This window comes from Benincasa hispida, chromosome 10, assembly GCF_027475165.1.
Source record: "Benincasa hispida cultivar pf3 chromosome 10, pf3_genome.v1.1, whole genome shotgun sequence".
Lineage (NCBI taxonomy): Eukaryota > Viridiplantae > Streptophyta > Magnoliopsida > Cucurbitales > Cucurbitaceae > Benincasa > Benincasa hispida.
The window spans coordinates 58,157,988-58,175,150 of NC_143487.1; the positions used below are offsets into that span (position 1 = coordinate 58,157,988).

General features: G+C 33.9%; 1 protein-coding gene across 1 annotated transcript in view; it reads left to right on the forward strand.

Moving 5' to 3' along the window:
• The window catches only part of LOC120089155 (B3 domain-containing protein At3g17010-like), a 40,677-nt gene extending 25,699 nt beyond the window's left edge, over positions 1 to 14,978 (forward strand). Inside the window, 5 exon segments of the mRNA XM_090306431.1 lie at positions 13,986 to 14,295; positions 14,298 to 14,491; positions 14,493 to 14,544; positions 14,674 to 14,855; positions 14,955 to 14,978. Coding sequence (XP_090162557.1) covers positions 13,986 to 14,295; positions 14,298 to 14,491; positions 14,493 to 14,544; positions 14,674 to 14,855; positions 14,955 to 14,978 — 762 coding nt within the window.
• The last annotated feature ends 2,185 nt before the right edge of the window (positions 14,979 to 17,163 follow it).

Genomic DNA, 17,163 nt, shown 5'->3' on the forward strand with positions numbered 1-17,163 from the left:
TAAAAGCATACAAAAATATATTTTCAAAGAATAGGATTTTAGAACTTATACCTTGCTCCTTTCCACGAATTCAACCTCCAATCAACAGTGAACCACCAAGAGAGTCTTCTCTACTATTCTCCAACTTGGATTTGATTGCTGAAACTTAAAATTGATGGGAATTGAGCAAGAGAAGATGAGGGTTTGAAGCATAAACTATTTTTTTTTTATAGAAACACACTGATGTTCAGCATCCAACTCCCATTTAATCACCAAAATTGAAGCTTTTATGTATCTCATATATGAAAGCACTAGGAGATTCAACTCATTGACACATCAAAGAGCATTAAGGAGTGGTCTAAGTGTCTAATTATGGATTAATCCACTTCAATTCACTTAAAAGAGGGATTATTCCACTAACTATATTTTAATTTACAATTTTCATTGATTAAATACAAAATTAATCAAATACCAAATTAAGTTTCTAAAATTGAAATTGAAAATTGAAAATTAATTTGATCAGAATTAATTAAATAAATTTAATTAATTAAATAATAATTTAATATCAAATATTAAATTAATCAAACACCTAATTCATACATGAATCCTATTCATGTGATTAATATTTAAATCATCATTTAAACATTATTAAACTCTCTAATTACATTTAATTTCAATAAACTAAACGTTAATTATATCAAATATAATTATCCAAACCCTAATTTGAAAATTTGAAATTGAACAATTCAAATTCAAATCTTAATTTAAAATTTGAACACTTGAAATTTAATTCCCAAATTGAATTCAAACGCTTCAAATTCACTCAATATACCCATCCAAGATTTATGAGCTAGTAGAGGGACTTTATGGACCTACAGATTATGAGCTCCAACGATTTGAGATTAATTGGCTAAACTCTTTAAACCATATTAATCAATATTCATCAACTATCGAGACACACCACTATAGCTCAGTAGTTGCACTCTCCTCATTATAGATATATTTCTGTCCACTTGATATAACCATAACCAGTAAGTCGACCCTTCCCTGGTTGTTCGTAATAACGGTTGGATCAAATATTGTTTTACCCTTGAAATTACATCTTGCTCCTCAAGTCCTATTGATCCTCTAACAAACAATTGATTTGCTATCCAATCATAAAACCGAGTCCTTCTTGGGTTAATGAGAGGATGTGGCTTCTTGTTCAAGACATGGATTCAGTACTTAAGATACCGTCTTGCACCATATATCTCTAGCTATCTACCTGATATTATCCCTAAAATGGAAGTCTTATTGAGCTGGCACTGTTGAGCCAACCCTCGCCTATACAAACCTAAAGATAATCTCGAATATACAGGAATTCATAGTTAGCTCAGGATTAAGGTCGAGTTACCTAGGTCATCGATTTGAAACAATCAATCTTAAACAGTGAACAACGTTATGAAGTAAGAGTGACTTACTTTTTGGTCATATCTTATGTAAACTCATTGCATAGAATGTCCCTGCTCCTCATATCATAACATGAACAAATCAAGATCACTTCGTTTGTAGCACTTTACAACAAATTATAATAACTACAGAGTGGATCGCATCCAATAGTGTTACCAGAATAAGGCACCCAACCTTATTCATATATTATAGACTACTTTGGTTATTTACTCAAACTTGATCCATCTTTATGTCACCTAAAGTTCAAATATTCGTATAACAGCCATAGTTTATTAGATTTAGTCTTTACAAGTGCAATTTACATATTCAACAATAGTTTTATTGAATAATCATCAATAACATCTTTATTAAATAATCATCAATAACATCTTTATTGATAATTAAAATTTTTTAACATTTCAAACTGCGAGTTTTAGGAGACACAACCCAACAGTAGATGGATCTACAAGAGAAAAAGAGGTGTAGATGGAAAGATATTGACCTTTAAAGCTAGACTTATGGCAAAAAGTTATACTCAGATTGAAGGAGTGGATTATGAAGAAACTTTCTCATCTATTGTCATGTTAAAGTCTATTAGAATTCTCTTGTCCATAGTCATATATTATGACTATGAAATATGACAAATGGACGTCAAAACTTCCTTTTTCAATGGCAATCTTAAAGAGACCATTTACATGAAACAAACAAAAGAATTCATTGAACAAGATCAAGAGCAAAAGGTTTACAAGCTTCATTTATGGACTGAAACAAACATCTCAATCTTGGAATATAAGATTTAATACTACAATCAAATCTTATGGCTATGATCAGAATGTTGATAAGCCTTGTGTTTACAAGAAAATCATCAACAACTCATTAGCTTTCCTTGTGATGTATGTGGATGATATCCTACTCATTAGGAATGATGTAGGTTTTCTGATTGATGTAAAGAAAGTGTTGGCTGCCCAATTCCAAATGAAATATTTGGGAGAGACGTAGTTTGTTCTAGGGATCCAGATCTCGGGGATTATAAGAACGAAAGGTTGACCTTGTCTCAAGCATCGTATATTGACAAGATGCTTATTAGATTTTCAATGCATAATTCCAAGAAAGGTTAATTACCTTTCAGGTATTGAATTGTATTGTTTAAAGAGCAATGTCCTAAGACTCCTCAAGAAGTTGAGGCAATGAGATGAGTTTCCTATGCATTGGCTGTTGGTAGCCTTATGTATGCAATGTTAAGTACCATACCTAACATTTGTTATGCAGTAGAGATTGTTAGTCGATATCAATCCAATCTAGGATTAGACCACTAGACAACTGTTAAAACAATTCTCAAGTACCTTCAGAGAACGAGAGACTGTATTCTTGTGTATGAAGATAAGGATTTGATCCTTACAGGATATGCAGACTCTGACTTTCAAACTGATTAGGATTCTTGGAAATTCACATCAAGGTCAGTGTTTACTCTGAATGAAGAAGCTATAGTTTGGCGGAGCATCAAGCAAGGATGCATCATAGACTCCACTATGGAAGCCGAATGCATAACTGCTTCTAAAGCCGCTAAATAGATTGTTTGGCTTAAGAAGTTCCTTATTAATTTGGAAATTGTTCCAAATATGTCTTTGCCCATCACACTTTATTGTGATAACAGTGGTGCTATGGAAATATTAAATTGATTAAAAAATTAAAGCCTAAGGGTTGCTATTCATATTAGAACCGTGATCTTAGGTTTATGTCATCAAAGTTCTAAACATTTTAAAACAATGAATTAAACCTAAGTGAGCATGCATGTCTTTCTTATTGCTTTTAGTTCTAATTTCTCTTTAACCTTTAAAAAGGAACAACTAAAATACATTACGCATAACTAGGTGTTTATAACGCTTATAAAGAAACCTATGTGTCATGCTTCATGCAATGTCCGGTCATTACTATACATAACTTTTATATACACGTAATAACCAAGCAAACATGCTTTCCATATACCCTCATACTATAACAATTACAATATAAAGATGATGCATGTCAATACTTTTTATGCATGCATAAATATAACTCTTATATTATATGATGCATGAACATACTCTTACGTAACTAAATCATAATTCTCTAAATTATAACATTTACAATAAAGAGATGATGCATGACCAATGCATAACCTAGTGTGGGATTTTCTATATGTACATACCATATGACATATAAATAACCATACATCTCATGTAATAAACCAAAGATTAATGGACCGAGATGAAAGTTTACAAAACTGGAATGAAATAATTCTATCTATTACATTTTTCATCGAGCAAACCGGTTCACAGACGAACCGAGTCTTGAACCGTCAGGCGAAGCTCCATCGTTTAGTAAAATCAACAGGTAAATGATCGCTTAGTGCACACTAGACGATAGTGCGAAAAAGCTAATTGATCGCTTAGACGACAACGAGGCTGCGAAGCCTAATCGTCTAGGCAATTGCTTAACGCGCGAAGAGGTAAACTATTTACCGTGCATTACTCCGCGATCGTTTAGTCAGTTACTAAGTGATGAAGCTTGCTTAGCTAAACGATCGACTAGTGCGTGCACATGTTAAACGACACCCAAGCATCCAATACTCAACGATCGCCTACCCCATCATCTACACGACACGATCAACTCTTGATCATCTTCTTCCTCGAAGAACAGCAACCCTTGCTCCGAACTTCTTCACGAACAACTCAAGACTCAAACTAACTTTGAATTACAGACTCGATAACAATTAATTATGTTAAAAAACATAGGGGCCTTTACAATTAACCGAAAATGTAAAAGAATTAGTCAAATCAAGGTTGCATCCTAGAAAACTCCATTAATCAGCACATCCACAAACAATTTAACAATTAAACAGAGAGTAGATATGTTGCACCCATCGCAAATGCATCTGCAATTCTTTGCATCAATGAAATTAGAATATCAGCAACTTGGTTCTGATACAAATTGAAGGAACTTTTAAACAAGAGAATCCATGAGCAGAAGCAGATCTTTCCGATTTCATTGTGACAAAATTATCACACATATATTCTAACAAATAGATATGCATTGTAACACTAATTACATACATGCTTTAACAAAAAATATACAAAAGACTGAGTAAACGTACTAGTTGAAGACAATCTTCACTCGAACTCTGTCCAGTGGAAGCGAACTCATCTACACTTCTTATCGCCTAGCAAATAGTCGCCTAACAGTACCACGGTCGTCTACACGATCGGCAGCACACGAACCAACAACAATCAGGGATGACACCACCCCTCGAAGCTCTAGGTATTCTCAGAGTGAGAATCCAAAGGGTGGACTTTGATGGAATTGGTAGAAGGAGGAGGAAAAGACGATCGTGTAGTACGAACAAGCAAGTGGGAGATAGTAGAAGACTATCGTATAGTCGGTGCTTGTTGTTTAGACAAAGGTACACACTCGTGTAGGTTTAGCTAAGCGATCGTCTAGCAAATGTAAGCGATCATTTAGGTCTGCTCGGCATACTAAGCGATTGTTTAGAAAAAGTAAGCGATCATTTAGAAATCGTGGACAATCGTTTAGTGCGCAGGTGTGCTACCGTTTAGAACGATGGGCGCTATCGCATAGGCTCTCAATACTAAACGACCATATGGATTCACACCGCGAGTGAGATCCACATTCGTTAACTATCAGGCATTCCATTAAAGACCAACAGTTGAACTATTCATACCATAGATATATTTCTGTGTCCATCGGATATAATCAATCATGAGTATGATGACCTTTCACAGATGCTCGTAAGTACAATTGGGCCAATTTTTCGTTTTTCCCTGTAGTTACATCTACTCCTTAAGTATCATTGATCCCTCTAATGAACAATACAATGTAGTCCAACTATATGTGAACACCTCTCGGGCCAAGACAAGGTGTGTGGCACCACACCATTCAAGCCGTGGGATCAGCCCTTAAAGGAGCTATCTATCTACTTGCCCCTGCTTCGGGGAAGAAGTGAATTCCATCTTGTGTAGTTGAGTTCCCAGCTCCCAAATCAGACGAATCCCCAAAGTGGTAGGTTTGAGTCGGCGACCTGGGCACTTGCACCCATACAAATCTAAGAACTGCCCTAAATGGCAGGAGTTCCCAACTCAGTTAGGATTGAGGTCATGTTATCTATTGTCATCCTAGTGAAGTGAAGTCTCTGTCATGAACGATGTTATACAACAAGACAGTAACACTTTGTAGTTAGGTCTTATACAAACTCTTTGTAGGACACTTCCGCTTGCATGTCCCCTACATGAATGATCGAGATCAGACCATCTGTGACAAGTCACAACACTTGTGACCATTCAACAAAGCGAGCCGCTTCCGTAGTGTTACTAGGATAAGGTTTCCCTCCCATTTCCATATACTACAGACCATTTTGGTTATCACTTATGATATGATTTACTTGTATGTCACCATATATATGCTTAAGTTACATACAGATAACCAGGGATTTTAGGTTTATTGTTTTATTGTAAAGCAAATAAAACATTCAATAGAGAAAAATCAAGAAGTGAAGTAAAATATCATATATTATACATCACAAGCGTTCATACAATTTTTTTTACAAACTACAGGACACGAGACTTTATGGCATCAACCCCAACAGTACCTTATCATGGTGAAACTTCGAATACGACCCGTTTTGTAGATGTTACAAGTGTTTTAAAGTGTTATAAATGATTTGATCCTGATCATTTATGTGGACATATATGAGCGGGGATATCCTATACAAAGAGTTTGTATAAGATCAGATCATAAAATGACTAGTCTCATTATATAACGTCGTTAATAGTAGAGACTTATATTTCACTCGGATAACCATAGATTACATGACTTGAATCCTTAGTGAGTTGTGAACTCTTGCCTATGAAGGCGATTCTTTTGAATTGTATGGGTGAGAGTGGTCAGATCGTCGACTCAATATGCCTACCATTTTAGGGATTTGTCTGATTGGGGAGCTGGGAACATAGTTACACAAGACGGGATTCACTCCTTCCCTGATGTCGAGGTAAGTAGATAAATTACTCTCTTAAATGCTGATTCTGAGGCTTGAACGTGGCCTCACCCTCTCTTGGGTCGAGATGAATTTGGTCATAATTGGACTATGACTTATTGTTCATTAGAGGGATCAATGGTACTTAAGGAGTTAGATGTAACTACAAGGGAAAAATGATAATTTTGGCCCAACTGTACTTATGAGCAATTTGTGAAAGGTCATCGCACTGTTGGCTGGTTATATCCAATGGACACAAAAATATAATCTATAATGCGAAGAATGCAGTATTCGGTCTTTAATGGAGTGACCAACAGTTAATAGATGTTGGGTAATTTAATTAAAAAGTTTAATTAATTATCTAAGTACCATTTGAGTTTCAAATTACTGGTCCATAAGGTTCCCTCTATAGCTCAACAGAGATTATTGAGAATTAAGTTTGGATTAATTTGAATTGTTCAAATTAATTGAAAAAATTAATCATATGTGATATAATTAATTAAATTAATCATATGTGATATAATTAATATAATGTAATTGATACATTGTAACATAAAATTTATTTGAGAGAAATTAAATATTTGAATATGATTCAAATATTAACTATATGAATGAGATTCATATAATTGAATTTAGTATAAATGTGATTTATATTAAATACCATCCATTATTGAGAGAAATTAAAGCTATAGATTATATTGTATTTGATACAATATAAAAACTATAAGTTATGTGTTATATTTGACATAACATATAGTATATATACATATAGTAAGTTAGTTAATATATATATACATACACTACAAGATATAACTCTTTTAATAGCCTTTCATTATAGCCTTTTATTAAATGGGCTATAAAAAAGAGGGGGAAACGAAAAACTTTAAATAAAGGTGAAAAAAAGAGGGAAAATAAAAGGAAAAAAAAGGGCAAAAACTGAAAAACAAAAAAAAGAAGGGTATTTGGTGTATTTCAGAAACTGGAAAAAAAGGCGTATTTGGTGTATTTCCCTCCTTCCCCATTTCTTTCCCTTGCCCTAATCTCTACAATTCACTACTCTCCCTCCTTCTCCAGTTTTTTCTCATGTTCTAAACAATTTCTTCTGGTTAAACTTCATCCATGGTTTCTCTAATTTCTCATCTATTTCTTTCTCGTAAGTTTCACCAATCCGATCCATCTCTTCCCTCTCCCTAACTTTTTCTTATATGTGTTCCTTTTTTTATTCATTGTTTTCTATGTGGTTTTTCTTAGGCGATTCTTATAGAAATCAAAAGGGAGCATCGATACATTCAAAGAGGCTAATTTGAAGGGGAAGAGGGTGTTTGTGAGAGATGATTACAATTTCAACATCATACCCAGATATCTCAATTATGTTGATACATATTTAGCGTCCTTATCATACCCCAATCCCATTAGCAAGAACTTCATTCACAAAAGGTAAGCACAAGAGTGTTCGATAGATCCAACAAAGAGAAGCAGAAATGGAGAGACAAAGAATTTGTTGAAACGTTTGTCATTATTAAACTTTATTTTTGGCATTTAGTGTGACTTTTGGGTTTTGTAACTTTTAGTTTTTTGTAACCAATAGTGATTTTTAAGTTATAGGAATTATGTGAGTTATGAGCATTTGATGACATTTTTAAGTTATAAGAGTTATGTGAGTTATGAGACTTTTGTAACCATTGGCATTCCTATGGTTATGTTTGTAAGCCTATATAAAGGCATCCTTAGTTGAATGGAAAATATATCTCTCATTTTTCATATTTGTCTTCCATGTTTTTTTTCTAACATAGTGGTATCAGAGCTAGTAGAAAATATTGAGAGAAAAATAGTCAACGTTGGGATAGGTTCACTTCAACTACCAATGCGTACCAAGCTCAACTATGACAATTGGAGCATCAAGATAAAAGCGTTACTAAGAGCACAAGATGTGTGGGAGATCATGGAGAACGGTTTCCAAGAGGTAGAAGCTGGAGCCAATCAAGCTCAAAGAGATGTGTTAAAGAAGACAAGAAAGAAGGACAAGAAGGCCCTTTATATCTTGTATCAATCGGTGGACAAAGATACGTTTGAGACCATCGCCAATGCGGAGACGTCAAAAGCGGCATGGGACAAGCTCTAATCGACTCATAGAGGAGCCGATCGTGTGAAAAAGGTACGGTTGCAAACCTTACGTGGTGAGTTTGAATCTTTACAAATGAAGGACGGAGGTGATAGCGGAATATCACACAAAAGTAATGGTTGTTGTCAACCAATTGAGATGGAATGGTGAAGAAATCACTGATGTTCGTGTCATGGAGAAGGTTCTATGAAGCCTAAATACAACGTTCGAGATTATCGCCACGACGATCGAGAAGACATAGGATCTCGAGATCATGACAATTGAACAATTTATGGGCTCGTTACAGGCCTATGAGGAGAAAAAGAAAAGGAGGATAGAGCAAATAGAGACCGTTGAACAACTTCTCCAACTCAAAATCAAGGAGGAGAATAGTCATGGACGTGGAAGAGGTCATGGTGGTCGAGGCCATGGTGGAAGAGGTAAAGCCAACATCGATGTTTCTCAAAACTCGTCTGAATCCTCAAGAGGAAGAGGAGGTCGAGGTCGTGGAAGATATGGTGGAAGGACCGGGAGAGATAAATCTTAGATAAAATATTATAATTGTAACAAATATCGACATTATGCGAATGAGTGTTACTCATCTCAGACAGAGTCGATTGATCGAAAGTATTAGGATCGATCAACCGCTAGCACATCAAAAGCCCATCAAGGGTAGTCCAATTATGTAGAGGAGAATGGAACCTTATTTATGGTCTCAAAGGAAGAAGAAGAGAGTCAAGATAGTATGTGGTATCTTGACACAGGAGCCTCGAATCACATGTATGGAAAACGCGAGATGTTTGTAGAGTTGAATGAGATGGAGAAAGGTAATATTGCCTTTGGAGACAATTATTTGGCCGCCATCAAAGGAATAGGTAAAATTCTCATTCGGTTAAAAAATGGAGAAAATCAATATATTACAAATGTTTATTACATCCCCAATGTAAAAAACAATATATTGAGTGTAGAACAATTATTAGAGAAAGATTTTGAAGTTCAAATGAAAAAAAATTGTTTGTATTTGAGGGATAATCATGAGAGACTTATTGCTAAAGTCTTCATGACCAAAAATCAAATGTTTCCTTTGAATATATGTAATGATGTTCCAAAATGCTTGAAGACATGTTATGAAGATCTCTCTTGGCTATGGAATCTACGGTTCGGGCACCTTAATTTTGGAAGTCTAGAAGATTTGTCGAAGAAGAAGATGGTGCGAGGTTTACCACACATTCACAAGCCAAACCAAGTGTGTGAAGGGTGTTCGCTTGGCAAACATCATCAAAGTAGTTTTCCGAAGGAGTCTATGACAAGAGCAAAGAAGCCTTTAGAACTCATCCATGCCGATATGTGTGGAATGATCAAACCAGAGTCTCATGGTAAAAGTAAATATTTCCTTCTCTTTATTGATGATTTTTCTAGAAAAACATGGGTGTACTTTTTGAAGGAAAAATCAGAAGTATTTGAAAATCTTTAAGAGATTTAAGGCACGTGTGGAGAATAAAAGCAACCTTACAATCAAGGCCATGAGAATTGATCGAGGTGGTGAATTCACATCAAATGAGTTCAAACAATTTTGTGATGAAAAAGGCATCCGACGTTCGTTAATAATCCCAAGGACACCGCAACAAAATGGCGTGGTGGAGAGGAAGAATCAGACAATCTTGAACATGGCAAGAAGCATGATAAAGACAAAGAAGATGTCGAGGGAATTTTGGGTGGAGGCTGTAGCTTGTGCGGTTTATTTGACAAATCGAGCACCAACCAAAAGTGTGCTTGACAAGACGCCTCAAGAAGCATGGAACGGAAGAAAGCCCAGGATTGGTCACTTCAAGGTGTTTGGGAGTGTTGCATATGCTCATGTGTCGGAAGAAAAAAAGGACCAAGCTCAATGATTGAAGTGAGAAACTCATTTTCATCAGCTATGATGCAAGTTCAAAGGTTTATTGTCTTTACAATCCTTTGAATGAGAAGGTAATTATTAGTCATGATGTTGTTTTTGATGAGGAAGCCTCTTGGGATTGGAATATACAAAAGGAGGAGTATGATTTCCTTCCATATTTTGAAAAAGACGATGAAAATGAACGGACTAGGAATGAAATGGGTGAAGGTTTGCCCATTCCAGTGCCACCTCATTCATCGATCGATCATCATTTGAAGGTTCATCCAGCGACTCGTAGAACGAAATTGGCCCAAGAGGAACTCGAAGTCTACGGGAACTTAATGAGGTAAATGAAAATAAAAATGACATAATTCTTTATTGTCTTCTTGGTGATAGTGAGCCTATTAGTTTCCAAGAAGCCATTGCAAGCAAGAAATGGAAGGATGCAATGGATGAAGAAATTCGAGCGTTAAAGAAAAATGACATATGGGAGTTGACCAAGCTTCCAAAAGAGCACAAACCGATCATAGTGAAGTGGGTATCCAAGACAAAGAGAAAAGTCAATGGCGATGTTGAGAGGCACAAGGCGAGACTAGTGGTGAAAGGGTATAGCCAATGACATGGCATCGACTATGATGAGATATTTGCCCCTATTGTTCGCCTTGAAACTATTTGTTTGATTATTGCTTTGGCAACCCATAATCGTTGGAAGATACATCAAATGGATGTCAAATCGGAATTCTTGAACGAAATTCTTGAGGAAGAGGTCTATGTGGAACAACCATTGGGTTATGAAGTCAAGAGTGAAGAAGATAAAGTGCTTCGATTGAAGAAGGTACTTTATGGTTTAAAGCAAGCACCAAGAGCATGGAATTCGAAGATTGACAAGTACTTTCAAGAGAAGAAGTATATGAAGTGTTCTTATGAGCATGCCCTCTACATCAAAATGCAAGGTGAAAGCATACTAATCATTTGTTTATATGTTGATGATTTAGTATTTACCGGAAACAATCCTAGTATGTTTGATGAGTTCAAAAGAGAGATGGCAAAGGAGTTTGAAATGACGGACATTAGTTTCATGAGTTACTATCTTGGGATCGAGGTCAAACAAGGTGAAGATGCAATTTTTATATCCCAAGAAGGCTATGCTAAAGAAGTGCTCAAGAAGTCCAATATGAATGATGCTAATCCAGTTGGAACACCGATGGAATGTGAAGTCAAAATCATCAAGCAAGATGGAGGAGAGAAGGTAAATTCTACATATTTTAAAAGCTTGGTTGGAAGTTTGAGATACTTGACATGTACAAGACCAGATATTCTTTATTTGGTTGGAATTATGGATTTATGGACGAACCGACAGCAATACATTGCAAAATGGCAAAAGGGATACTTCGTTACATCAAAGGGACGATTGGGTATGGTCTTTCCTATGTCTTTTCTAGAAATTTTGATATTGTTGATTATTGTGATAATGATTGTAGTAGTGATTTGGATGTTCGAAAGAGCACTACGGGGTTTGTGTTTTTTATTGGTGAAAGGCCGTTCACATGGATGTCAAAAAAGCAACCCATAGTCACATTATCAACATGCGAGGCAGAGTACGTTGCAGCAACTTCATGTGTATGTCATGCAATTTGGCTAAGAAACTGGAAGGTCCAATGGAGATTTTTATTGACAACAAATCGGCCATTGCCTTAGCTAAAAATCCGGTATTTCATGGGAGGAGCAAGCACATTGACGCCCGATTTCACTACATTCGGGATTGCATTACGAAGAAAGAAGTGGAACTCAAATATGTCAAATCACAAGACCAAGCGGTGGACATTTTCATAAAGCCCCTCAAATTGGAGACTTTTATCAAAATGAGGAGTTTACTTGGTGTAACAAATCAAGTTTAAGGGGGGGGGGGTGTTGAAACGTTTGTCATTATTAAACTTTATTTGTGACATTTAGTGTGACTTTTGGGTTTTGTAACCAATAGTGATTTTTAAGTTATAGGAGTTATGTGAGTTATGAGACTTTTGTAACTATTGGCATTCCTATTGTTATGTTTGTAAGCCTATATAAAGACATCCTTAGTTAAATGGAAAATATATCTCTCATTTTTCATATTTGTCCTCCACGTTTTTTTCTAACAGAATTTGCATTTTTTTAGGAACGATTGTAGCCTGGCCATAAGTTTCCCACAGAAATGCTGGGAGTAGGATGTATTCCAAGAAGTAATATTTTATTAGAATTTCTGTGTATCTTACAATAGAGAATAGAGGGTTAAATACAAGTATTACAAATTACAAATTACAAATAAGGAAAGTCTAGTTGTGGGTGGAAATCTCTATTTTCTGTCTAATTACATAATTTACATTCGTTAAACTGTACTCAACTGGACTCTTATTTGATTTTGAAACATCAATGTGACAAATACACAAGTGATATGAAAAGATATCCATAAAAAATATATATAAATAATTTGTCTTTAAAATTTATTGCTTATTTTCTTTACATGATTTTTTCGTACAACAAAATAATGAATTCGGGTCAATTATATACAAAGTCATCTGCCACATTGGTGTGTGATTGGCATATCTTGTTCAGCCTAAATAAAGAAAATAGGGGTTTTTGAACATTTCTGAAACAAGAAAGTTCCCTCCACCAAACTCCACCAAACCCTTCTTTGTTTCCAAAAAAAAAAGAAGGGTTTTTTGAAAAATTTGTTAAATCATATTCCAAAATATTTTATTTTTCCTCAAAACAACTTTTTCATTAATTCTCTCCCCATCAATGAAAAAGAAATATATATCATTATCAACCGAATTAATTTAATCCTTCAACCCTCTTTATTAAAACCCTTCTTCTTCTTTCTCTTCCCTTCATATTCTCATTTCAAAGAACAAAAATAAAAGAAAAAACAAGTTAAAGCTTCCCTTAACAACAATGGCTACCTCATTAGCTTCATCAACGCCTCCCCACTTCTTCAAAGTCATTCTTCCCCACACAATCACTCAACAAAAGCTTGTAAGTCAAATATTATCTTCTTTAGTTTTTTCTTTCTTCTTCTTCTTCTTTGTAGTGCCCTATATTCATAAAACTCAAGAATTCCATATTATCTTGAAACACTTGTATTCTTAGTTTACTTTAAAAAAATTTTGAAAACTATTCTTTTAGGGCTTGTTTAATAACCAATTAGTTTTGTGTTTTGTGTTCTTTATTTTTATTTCTAAAAAAACTGGTATGCTTGTTAACTATTTCATTTTTCTGTTTTAAAAATTGAAGAAACGTTTTTACATTTCTTGAAGAAATATTGAAAAGGGATTTTTTTTCCGTTTTTGAAAGTTGTTTTTGGGTTTTTAAAACAGAAAATGATCACCGCTGCTGCTGCTGAAAAACTCATTTTATGTTTCTCAAATTTCTTGAAGAAGCACATGTATTATTCGTAGTTTTATTCTAAAAATAACTATTTTTTGAAAGCTATTTTCCCCCCAGAAATTTAGCTTAATTTTTTAGAACATGAGTAGAAATGGGTCTTAAATTTCTGATTTTTTTTTCTTCTCTTTTTTGGCCTTTTTATAATTCAGGAAGTTCCAATGACATTTGTGAGAAAATATGGAGAAACTTTGCAAGCTGAGAAGGTTTGCCTTAAAGTATTTAATGGGGCAAAGTGGAAAATAGGATTAAAAAAAAGTAATGAAAAAATTTGGTTAGAAAAAGGGTGGGCTGATTTTGTAAAATTTTATTCAATTGATTATGGTCATTTTGTAGTATTCACATACAAAGGCAACTCTTGCTTTCATGTTCTTATATTTGACAAAACTGCTACTGGGATTGAATATCCAACTCCTTGTAGAGAATTTAATAACAAAAGACAGTCTAAGGGGAAATTAAAGGCTTTCAAATGCCTGTAAAAAGGGAGAGAGAAGAATTTGAAGAAAATGGATGTGCCCAAATAATGGGTAACAACAAGAGATCAAAAAAGGAAGTTAAAAATAATGTTGCTCAAACTTTACCTTCACCAACTCTTGTGAGGATGAAAAGAAGTGATCAAGCAAGTGGGAGTAAAGTCATTTGCAAACCTCATGACCTCAAAAAAAATGGAGGCCAAGAAAGAAGATTTGCACACTTCTGAGTTAAACATAGGTACAATGTATTTACTTGACATTTTTTTTTAATTTATATTATAGTCTTTATTGTTCATTTTTCAATTGATTATTTATGTATATAGGTGAAGCAATTTCTTTTGTAAACTGACAATTATTTTAATGGCAGATTTGAAACCCCACAAAGTGGGAAATGAAGTGAAGTGTTTGAAGAAGAAGCCAACATTTCCAGCTCAAGAAGCAAGAATGATAAATAATGAAAAAGCTTCAATTTTTAAATCACAAATAAAAAATCCTTCTTTTTTGGTTACAATAGGACCTGCATACCTTCATACTGGCAGGGGTCATGTGGTAAGTTTGCACTTAAAAATTCAATACAAATAGTTAATTTTTGGATCATATTAAAATCACTCTCAAATATATCTTTAATTGTTATGCAATGTATTCCAGCAAAATTTGGAAATGTTCATTTGAGGGAGATCAAAGAATTCAATCTTCAAGTTTTAAATGGAAATTATGGTTGGAAGGTTAAGTGTGTCAACCGTTGGTATTCTCATATTCAAAGATTTGAAATCGGGACTGGATGGAGGATATTTGCCAGAGATAATAACTTGAAAGAAGGTGATATTTGTGTTTTTGAGTTAGTAAAAAATATTCAAATATCATTTAAAGTTACCATTTTTCGACTGGATTTGTAATGTAATGAAAATTTGCTGTTTAATTTTCTTTTTATATCATACAAGTAGATATGGTTTTTTTTTTCTTTTTTGAGTATTTTTCTACCTAACAAGAAGGAAGCTTTAATTTTTAGTAATTATGTATTGTGCAGAGTCAGAATGGCTTTGGATTTATTTGGTTTGCCATATTTGTTTGAAAACAAATAATTCATGAGAGAAAAAAAAAAAAAAACTTGCTTCCAATTTAGAAGTTTTCAATTTGAATATTTCAAAATTTTTCAGGGTGTGTGTTTGTTTGTGAAATTGAAATGAAGTAAATGATTAAAATGTGTTTGATTAAATCTATTGTTTAAGAAAAGAAACTAATTTTAATATAATTATATTTTACTAACTAAAAATATATTTTATTGATTAGTAAATAATGTATAAAGGAAGCCATAAAAAAATTTGTTTATTATTGCCTAATAAAAACTAAAAATACATTTTATATTTTAGAGTCTATCACATGCATTATTGTCAGTCAAATATTGCAACTTCATGAGATGCAGAGAATATACCATTAAGAATTTCAATCATATCTTCAAATGTTTCTTATAATAAAATAAAATATTGGAATGGTATAAAATTAAAGGAAAAAAGCCCTTTTGATGTTTGGATTTTGAGTTTAATTTTTATTTGGTTTCCATGTTTTAAAATCTAAAATTTTTATCCTTGAGATTTCAATAATGCTCAATTTTAGTCATTGAAATAACAGAATCGTAGTGACTTAAAGAAAAAAATGACTAGTATGATTATTGGACTAATTTTAAACTAAATAAAGTAATGATGTGGCTATCTTAATCTTGATATGGCAAAAATTATTTTTTAAAAAAATAAAATAACAAAAGAAACCCAAGAGACTTGAATCCAACGTTGGAAGGGGTTGAAATTTTAGGAATCTAACATTTCATTTTCATAATTTCCAAAAAAAAAAAAAAAAAAAAAATCATTTTCTTAAAGGAAAGGGAAGGGAGAGGAAGAGCAATGAAGGAAGGAAGAGGAAGCGTTGGAGTTGGAAGAAACTTCATTTGGAGTTTTCTTTTTCAATTTTTAAAAGGATTATGTTAAAAAATAATGTATTTTTAAAAGTAATAACAAAAATAGGGTATATAAGACAAAAATTACAAAAGTAAGGTAGAAGAGAAAATATTGATAAAAGTAGAATAGCAAAATCGTATACCCGGTACACGATTATTGTGTGACCTCCATATCAACATATGACTTGGTCAATGAAGATCAAACTCATGGATGAGATACATGGTTTCCATATTTTTATTTAAAAGAAACTATGAAATTTGAACAAAAAGAATTGACTAGATGGTTGATGTGACAAACTCTTCTCTTCATCCTCTCTCCCCTTCATCCTCTCTCTTTCACTTTCTCTTTAAAATGCCAACCTTTGTAATATGTTGCCACCTCAAACCCTAATAGAAGTATCGATAACCAAAGGAAAACCTTAACAAGCAAATAGAACCCAAGTGAGTCGTTCGACATTTTTGCCTCGTCCTTTATCTCGAGCTCGACCTAATGGCATCTCAATGCCGATGATAAAGTCATCATCAGAAGGACTTTCTATTGGGGTAGAAGCCCTAAATTTCGTGGGTTCTATAGTTTGTAATTGTGTACAAACAATTTATTTATTTAATAAAATATGCGATATTTAGTAGCATTAACCCACAAAACCAATAAATTAACATCCAAGGTTATCTTTTGTAGATTAAACACGTACGTACAGACATACATGTGGATCATGTTTAAGTGATAACCTAAATGGTCTGTAGTAGATGGATAAGGCTGGATACCTTATCCTGGTGACACTACGAATACGACTCACTTTGTAGATGTTACAATTGTTGTAAAGTGCTAGAAATGATCTGATCATACGAGTAGGGATGTTCTATAAAAAAGGGGTTTACATAAGATTGGATCACGAAATGAATAGT